At 38.4% G+C, this 8,723-nt stretch overlaps 2 protein-coding genes across 2 annotated transcripts in view; one reads left to right on the top strand and one right to left on the bottom strand.

The window, feature by feature from the left end:
* Nucleotides 1-1,632: 1,632 nt before the first annotated feature.
* AIMP2 (aminoacyl tRNA synthetase complex-interacting multifunctional protein 2) lies at nucleotides 1,633-3,614 on the top strand (the record flags this gene model as incomplete). The annotated part of the gene is made up of 3 exons (XM_009575801.1): nucleotides 1,633-1,839; nucleotides 2,354-2,585; nucleotides 3,093-3,614. Coding segments are annotated over 3 exons (825 nt in total), but the record flags the coding sequence as incomplete, so codon positions are not given.
* Nucleotides 3,615-3,874: 260 nt separating this feature from the next.
* EIF2AK1 (eukaryotic translation initiation factor 2-alpha kinase 1) overlaps nucleotides 3,875-8,723 on the bottom strand; it is a gene marked incomplete at its 5' end in the record, with an annotated part of 17,751 nt that continues 12,902 nt past the window's right edge. The window contains 4 exon segments of the mRNA XM_009575799.1: nucleotides 3,875-4,082; nucleotides 4,575-4,808; nucleotides 5,199-5,278; nucleotides 5,398-5,518. Of these exon segments, the coding sequence (XP_009574094.1) occupies nucleotides 3,960-4,082; nucleotides 4,575-4,808; nucleotides 5,199-5,278; nucleotides 5,398-5,518 (558 nt within the window).

The raw sequence follows: 8,723 nt of genomic DNA, 5'->3' as shown, positions 1-8,723 counted from the left end.
TGGGAGAAGCCTCCGGCGCCGGGGAGCTCACAGGGGCCGGGTCCCCGCGATCCACCGCCTTAGCCCGCAGGAGGGGCGCAGTGGCACAGGCGAGCGCTGGTTCCTCCTCGCTTATCAGTGGTTCGTTCGAGGGTTAAATAAGCTCAGCTTTTCCAGGAATGTCCCTGTAATGTTTTTAAAGCCTTCGGTAATTCTCAGCTTGGCTTTTCTGGGCTCGTGTGTGTCTCCCTCTCGGTTCTTATTTCAAACCGCCGTATTTGGAGTACCCTGCCGAGCTGCGTTCTGGCAAGCCCTTGGGTCGGTGCCTGTGTCCCAGCGGCCTCGTCCCTTCCTGCTGCATCATCGCGCTGTTGGCTCCGGTCTATTTTCTTTTCTGTTGTTGAGATAGAGGGTGTGTGGCTGGCTAGTTCCTATTTCTCGTCTCAGTTACTTCTTTCTTAAATGAGGCAAAAATGCAAAATATTATGTTACATTAATCGAATTGACTTCAGCCTCTCTCCAGTGTCAGGGATGCTTTGAATTCTTCCAGGATGCTTGTGGCCATTTTTAGCTTGGTGCCATAACATCTTTTCAGTTAGTACTTGCTGTGCTGTCACCCAGGTTGCTGGTGGAGATACTGAGTAGGAGCAGACTTGGGGCAGAACTTCACAGGAATGCTTCCTAAGATGCCCTCCCATTGCAACAGCAAAGTATTAACTACCAATCTCCTCTGAGAGTGGTTTTTGTTTCACGGAATTGTGTACTAGCCAAATAATGGTCACTTAAGAAGTGTTTCCATGTCTTGTCTTTGAAAATATTGTGTAAGAGGGTATCAAGATTTCACTTGGATGCCTTGCTTGTTATCTCTATCCATTAGACTGAAAGAAGGAAGTTTGGTTGATAGGTTGGGTTTTGTTAATCCTTATTCAGGATGCTTAGAAATGGATTATCTATATAAAGATTTTTCTTTAACATTATTGTAAATTTGTAGACTTAAAACCTCCCACAGGAATATATTTTTCATCTTTTAAAAGAGGTAGCATTGTCAGATAAGAAATTTGTAAGATAATTGATATAACAAAAAGATGCATTGGGATAAACATGTAACAAAGCCTATGCTCTTTTTTTCTCTATAGTTTATATTCTCTGAATCAAAGAGTGACTACAAAGAGTGATTTCATATGATACCCCACCCATCTAAACCTGCAGGTTTTTTCACTTTTATTAACTACCTGAATTGTCAAAAAGTTTCCTTGTTTGGCAGCCTCAACACAAGCTCTATCGGTTTGCTCTTCTGGGCTGAAGGGAATCCCGACAAGCTATCCTTGGTTTTTCAGGTTTTAATTCAGCACTTCACTGCCAACTTTAAGTTTCTGTGGTTGTGTCTGACTTCTACTACGTTATGGAGTTTTCTGTAGCTAGTGGTTTAAAAAAAAACGTTTCAGAGATTTGATTAAATAGCTTATCTCCCACCACATTCATGCAGACAAAAGAAAAGACAACTAATAGACTTAAGACCATGACATTCCATGATGTCACGGTTATTTGAATGTGTTTTAAGTCTTCCAAAACTTATTGTCAAGTGAGCTGTGGACTATTTTGATGCTGAGCTGAGTGAACATTTATGTGACCTTGTTTTTTCCCCTCCTATAGGAAGAGGTTGACCCGTCACTTCAAGCACTTGAATCCCGCCAGGAAGAAATTCTAAAACGCTTGTATGAACTGAAGAGTGCTGTCGATGGTCTCTCAAAGATGATACAAACCCCAGACGCTGACTTTGATGTAACTAATATAATTCAAACTGATGAATGTTCTCCTTTGACAACAAATGGAGCAGATTTAGATCTGATGCTTGGAAAGGTAAGTTTAGTTGAGCATGTATGTTGATAGATACTTTCTTTGCTCTCAGATTTTCAGGGTTGGAAGGGTGGCGTTAAAACCTGGGACACTCAGAACTCAATATACAAGTCTTACATTCTTAAAAATACCATTTCATTTTGGGCATCCAGATTATAGATACAAACATTTATAAATGCTAAATCCCATATATTCTCATTTTGATATAAGTCCAAGCTAGAATGGTTAATTTTGAAATTATGACAGTTGGTTTCTTGTTTGTTACTAACTGAAAATTTTAACTTTGGCTTCAGATTGGACTAGAATTTACTGCAGTTGTGTTCTTGAATTATATTACTGTTGAGAAAGGAAGATGTTTAAATGTTTAATGTCCAAACTTGAATTATTTGAATATCATTAGAATTGCAGATATACACATGCATGGCTACATACATTTAGGTGTCAAATGAAAACTCCACTACTTCAAAGTCTGATCTGGAATGTGTCTTATCTGCTGAATGTCTTCCTTTCCATTCAGGATTATGGTGCCCTGAAAGATATCGTAATCAACGCAAATCCTTCTCTGCCTCCGCTGTCACTATTAGTACTACACAGTCTGCTTTGTGAACGCTATAAAGTATTATCAGCTGTTCACACACATTCATCGGTGAAAAGTGTGCCAGAAAACCTCTTGAAATGCTTTGGAGAGCAGACTAAGAAGCAACCACGTCACGAATATCAGTTGGGCTTTACTCTTATTTGGAAGGATGGTAAGAATGAAGTTATCTTGTAGATCAGTATTTTACAGTCGGTGAGAAAATGAAACTTGTCTATAAAGCCTTGACAACAGATGCTTTGGTGTCTTTGTGCTGACACACAATGGATACGTACGGCAGATAGCTCTCCTTTTATAGCTGTGAACAATGTTGGGGATAGAGGAGGAAGATTGTGGTTACTGCTATTAAAATACACGTGGCATTTACATGGTTGGTTGTACCCACAGGATTTTTTTATAGAAGTGTTTTTCAGTTTCTACAAATAAGTTAGCTAGAATAGAAATTAGGTGGGAGATTGGGCTGAAGTTTGCAAAAAGTGATCTCTTTATCGCAGGTTTCTGCCTTAGTCTAAGTATTTAGCCTAAGAAAATGGAAAATTGTTCATCAGGTTAAAGATGTTAACAGTGTTGCTGGCATCACAAATCAAATACATCATGGAATTACCATTACATTTAACTTTCTACCATGTGGCATTCACTTTTTTTCTTTTCTTAATTTCAGTTCCAAAACCCCAGATGAAGTTTAGCATTCAAACAATGTGCCCTATTGAAGGAGAGGGGAACATCGCTAGATTTCTCTTTTCCCTGTTTGGCCAGAAGTACAATGCAGTTACTTCAACTCTGATTGACAGCTGGGTTGATACAGCCATCTTCCAGCTAAAAGAAGGCAGCAGTAAGGAAAAAGGAGCAGTCTTGCGCTCTATGAATGCTGCCCTGGGCAAGACGTCATGGTTGGTGGGAAATGAACTCACCGTAGCAGACATTGTTGCGTGGTGTGCGCTTCAGCAGACAGGTAGTATGAATGCTGCCCCAGCCAATGTGCAAAAATGGATGAAGTCATGTGAGAACTTGGCACCTTTCAGCTCTGTTATGAAGCTACTGAAGTAAGCCTGTACTCCTCATAATGGTGTAATTTTAATCTTATTCCACCTCATGCCTGCTGTAGTGGTTTGAGTCCTTTCTGAGATGTATCCAAGTACTACAGTTGGACAGAATTATAAAATCAATAAAAAAATTACAGCTACCTTTTGGGTGTGACCTTCCTTTTTTGTAACCAGTGCATAACATGCATGTTTGTTTCATGATTATAAGGTATCTAAAGTAGCCCTTTATAAATACAAGCTGCACTTTTAATTTTTCCTTATATTTTTCCCTGTAACCCAAATGCTTATTTACACAAGTTAAATTATACTGAGGCTAAGTGCAACATGGATCCTTTCTGTTGACTGGAGGCTTCTGAACTAAGACAAAAAGATTAATACCTTTGAAGAACAGACAGGAAAATCAAAATGCATTGAAATATTTTTATGTAAAAACAAGAAACGTTTTCTATAACTTAGCATACAACAGAGGTTAGTTCTTCCTGTACTTAAACAGGAGAACCTAGTCTCATATTTTCATCTTGTTCTTCAGAAAGCAGTCTTATTCTCTCTCTCAGTTTCTCTATTTCTTCCTCTTGCTGTCTCACCTTCTGTTGTAGGTTAGAAATAACCTGAAAATGAGAGTCAGTTTACTTAATTTATAGACAGGCAAGGATAAAGCCTTATTAACCTATCTGAATTGTGTTTGCAATCCACTACAGCACCAGCTGTGCAGCACCACAGCTGTTCTGCGTATTTGATACTACAACTTAATCCACAAACAAAAAAGTGTGGCAAGGAAAGGGAAAATGATAAGATTCTGCAGAGCTGATGAAAAGCTTCAAAAGTTTTTCTGACCTATAAAAACACCTCAAGCTGTATGTAAATCAACTGTCCAGTCTTCATAAAGTTACCTATACTTAATGACCATTTATCTCATTTCACCAGAAACATTAATACAGTGGGCTAAATACTGTAATCAGAAAAGAAAGAGTCTTAATCACACAAGCCTCTTAAGTTAAAAGAAAACCAAAACAACCCCATAATACAGGCAGGGAAACAAAGGGCATTTTCCTTTTATATTTCTTTATCCTGTAAAGGTTGAGGTTATTGACATAACTTACATGTTCTGTGGTATGAAATAGTTCACTTTCACGAAGCTGAGCAGCAGTTGGTCTTTCTGTAGCTCTCTGACTGGTGAGGAGTTTAACGTACTTGGCTTGAACAGGCCATTTTTTGTAGAAAGTATGAGGAATTTGGCCATTCCTTAAATGTGTAAGAACTTCTGTTCTTTCCATTTCTGTTCCAAATGGTTGGAAGAGTTCTAGCAGGATAACACCCATGCTGTACATGTCTGACTGGTAATGGGGTGAAGAAAAAGTTCTGGGATAACTGGTATTTTTAATTACTTACTAGATTTCTTTTTCTCATAAAAAATTCACGATATGAAAAAGTTTCACAACAATGAAGTTTCATGATGGTATGAAAAGTATCATGACACTACTAAAGGAATATGAGCTAAAATCTATAGATTCCTCAAGATGATCTTAGAAACACAAATAATTTTTGTGTTAGTAGCAAACTAGAAGGCAAAGTTGAAATCCATGTTTCAACAAAAACATTAGGAGTAACAGTAGGAATATTCATGTGTTTACCAAATATTATGTATTTACCTACTGAAAGGCTTGTTTTATTCCTATTATCTATCATCATGTGATAGAAAAATTAGAAAAAAAAATACTCCCTACCTTGAAATCATAGTGAGATCCCTGCAATTGTTCTGGTGAGGCATAGAGGCAAGTCCCCACGCCTGAAGTATGCGTCAGTCCTTTAAAAAGGCAATTTAGACTTACTCAGCTAGCATTACATTGTTACCATTTCACTTAAGAATTTAATACCTAATGGTTTTAACATCATAGAAACCCCATTAAGCTTTTTTTCTCTTACCATTTATCCTTTCTGTCTTAAACCGCTGGTCTGCATCATCCCAAAGAAGGTCTTTGCAGGCTAATCCAAAGTCTCCTATTTTTACATGATGATCTGATCCATGTAAAAAGATATTTCTGGGCTACAAAACAAGGCAATATAAAATCTAAAATATATCTATATAAAGAATTATGAAATTTCAGCTGTTTCAAAGTCTATAAAATCTAGTGCTTCACAGGTATAAGATAATAATGATTTACCACTTTCATTAGTGAGTGAAAAAGATAGTCATAGCTGATACCAAATTATATGTTGGCAACACCGTTTGGGCAGAAAGACCACATATGGAGGATCTAGGAAAAAAGGAAGGAAAGCAGAACAGGAAAAACAAAGATTTAGTGGAAAGATAAAGTACTAGCAGAAAATGGGAAATTTGCAGAACAGTACTGTCAACGGAAACAGGCAAGAGCGGACAGCAAATTAGACCAACTGATGTAGCAGGAAGGAGGACTAAATATCATCTTTGGGCTGGACATAATGTAAAACAATATATGATAAATACAGCTGCAACATGCTGCTTGGTTCTGGAAGTTGCTATGGAAAAAAACAAAGTGTAACAGACCTGAGTAGAGAGCACTGACTGGAAAAACTTGAGTTTTATCCATATATTTTGGCTTTAGGACCACTAAGGAGGAGAAATGCTAGCATTATGTATCTAGAAAAAAAGACATACTTGCTAGATAAAAGAAAACATAATATGAAATTACTGGTTTTACTTAGTCTATATCACAAGGTTTCTGAGCTTAGGTATGTTTGGATGAGAAGTGAAAGCACTATTGCTTAGTACAGGGTTTTTTTTCTACTAAATAGAAATTAGCACTAGCAAGAAAGGCAACTTAAGGCTTCTTTTCATTCTTAAACTTTTGCTGGTTTTATAGTACTTTTAAGATGTTTTAAAATGTTATTTCAAAGCTATTCTAGAAGCAGACATCTCAAAGAACGACACTGTTCAAGAGTGAGATTCCAAATCCTCCATTTCTGATTATGGATTTTCATTACAAAAATTACAATTCCCTTGTCTATGAGTAACATAATCAAAGGAGCCAGTAGGCCTGCCACTGTGTTCTCCTGTGAGCAGAGGAAATAAAATTCACGCCATGAAGAGCTATATGAAGTAATAATGGAAAATGACAGTAGCACTGTTAAAGCTTTACTAGCTGATCATCCTGTCAGTGAAACTGCGAGTGCTTGGATGGACCCTTACACCTCATAGACCTGCTCTCCCTCCAGGTAACCATTTGATCACGATTATAATTTGAGATTAAAAATACTTCTAGATTAAGAAATGTTTCATTTTTTAAAAAACGAACAAAAGAGGGAAGGTCCCCACAGAGATAACTAGTTTAAAGACATAAAAGAAAGGACAGGGATAAATGGTCAGCTTTCACAGTGAAGGGTATCATCAGCTGGTTCTTGTATGAATCTGTGCTGAGAACTATGCTGAACAACGTATTTGTAAATGGTTAGAAAAGGCAGGGTGAATGGCGAGATGACAAAGTTTGCTGGCAGTACCACATTATTCAGAGAAATAAAGATGAGATCTGAATGCAAAGAACTGTGGAAGGATCTTGCAGTAAGTATAATGACAAAAGGAATTCAGTGCAAATAAACATGAAAATGTAAATGAAGGGAAAAACAATCCCAATTTTAACTATGTAACAACTGTCTCCGAGTTGACTGTTACAGCTTAAGCATGGTAACAGGCAGCTCTAAAAATGACAATTTAATGCTCAATAGCAGTCCATAAACCAAACTGTACAATTATTGGGGGGAGAGGGAGATAAAGAAGAAAACATTGTGATACCATATGGATTAATACACTGGCCAGCTTCAATGCAGTCTGCAGTTCTGAGTCTCCTATCTCAAAAAGCACATAAGAGAACTGGAAAATTGTGCATAGATGGGAGACATGAATGCTGAAAATTTGGAATGGCTTCCACTCAAGGAATCACGGAATTTAAAACACAAGACAAACTGTTAAGTTTAAAACAGATCTATTAAATCACACGTGGAATGGAATGGAAAAAGTGAGTAGGAAACATTATCCAATATTTCTTCCAATAAATGAAATAGGTGATATCAAATTAAATTATTGGTGGCAACTCAAAACTAGGGACATTCATCCGCACTCACAGCACGGTTGAGCTCTGGAGACACTGCTGCAGGATGACTAATTAACACTCACGTGAGTTTAAAAAAGACAAATTCTAGAAATATCTATAAATAGCTATTAAGTAAGATGCTACATATAGTTCAAGCAATCACGTAAATTTGTTTCCCCAGAATGATAGTATACCTGACTTAATACAATATATGGCAGAATCCCATCTATTGATAATTTTGAATGTGAATTTTGGTTACTTAATATAAACAGAAACCATAAACAGAACTAGTAGTATCTGTTGACTCAGACACACAACACTAATCATTGTTGAATATACTTCTTACGCTGTAAACAGCCCTGCAGAGAAGGACTTGGGGATGCTGGTGGATGAAAAATTAGATACGAGCTGGCAATGTGCACTTGCAGCCCAGAAAGCCAATCGTATCCTGGGCTGCATCAAAAGAAGCATGGCCAGTGGGTCGAGGGAGGAGATTCTGCCCCTCTACTCCGCTCTGGTGAGACCCCGCCTGGAGTACTGCGTCCAGCTCTGGGGTCCCCAGCACAGGAAAGACATGGACCTGTTAGAGCAGGTCCAGAGGAGGGCCACGAAAATGATCAGAGGGCTGGAACACCCCTCCTATGAAGAAAGCCTGAAAGAATTGGGGTTGTTCAGCCTGGAAAATAGAAGGCTCCAGGGAGACCTTACCGTGGCCTTTCAATACATAATGAGAGCTTACAAAAAAAGACAGAGAGAGACTTTTTACCAGGGCTGGCAGTGACAGGATAAGGGGCAACAGTTTTACCTTGAAAGAGGGTAGATTTAGATTGGATATAAATCTACCATTTTTTACAGCGAGGGTGGTGAGGCACTGGAACAGGTTGCCCAGAGAAGTTGTGGATGCCCCATCACTAGAAGCGTTCAAGGCCAGGTTGGGTGGGGCTTTGAGCAACCTGGTCTAGTGGAAGATGTCCCTGCCCACAGCAGGGGGGTTAGACTATATGATCTTTAAAGATCCCTTCCAACCCAAACCATTCTATGATTTTATAATCTAGAGGCCCAAGCACTGCCACATGTCTGTATGTACAGATGAGATGGAACTTCTGCTTGCTAACACTTCTGTGAGCTTCAGTGGCCTGAAGCTGAACTATGACGACTCATTTCTCATGCTATAAAACTAGGAAA

This window comes from Fulmarus glacialis, unplaced genomic scaffold, assembly GCF_000690835.1.
Source record: "Fulmarus glacialis isolate BGI_N327 unplaced genomic scaffold, ASM69083v1 scaffold29244, whole genome shotgun sequence".
Classification (NCBI taxonomy): Eukaryota; Metazoa; Chordata; class Aves; order Procellariiformes; family Procellariidae; genus Fulmarus; species Fulmarus glacialis.
The sequence above is the reverse complement of the archived record's forward strand: the minus strand, read 5'-3'. Positions and strand labels throughout refer to the sequence as shown.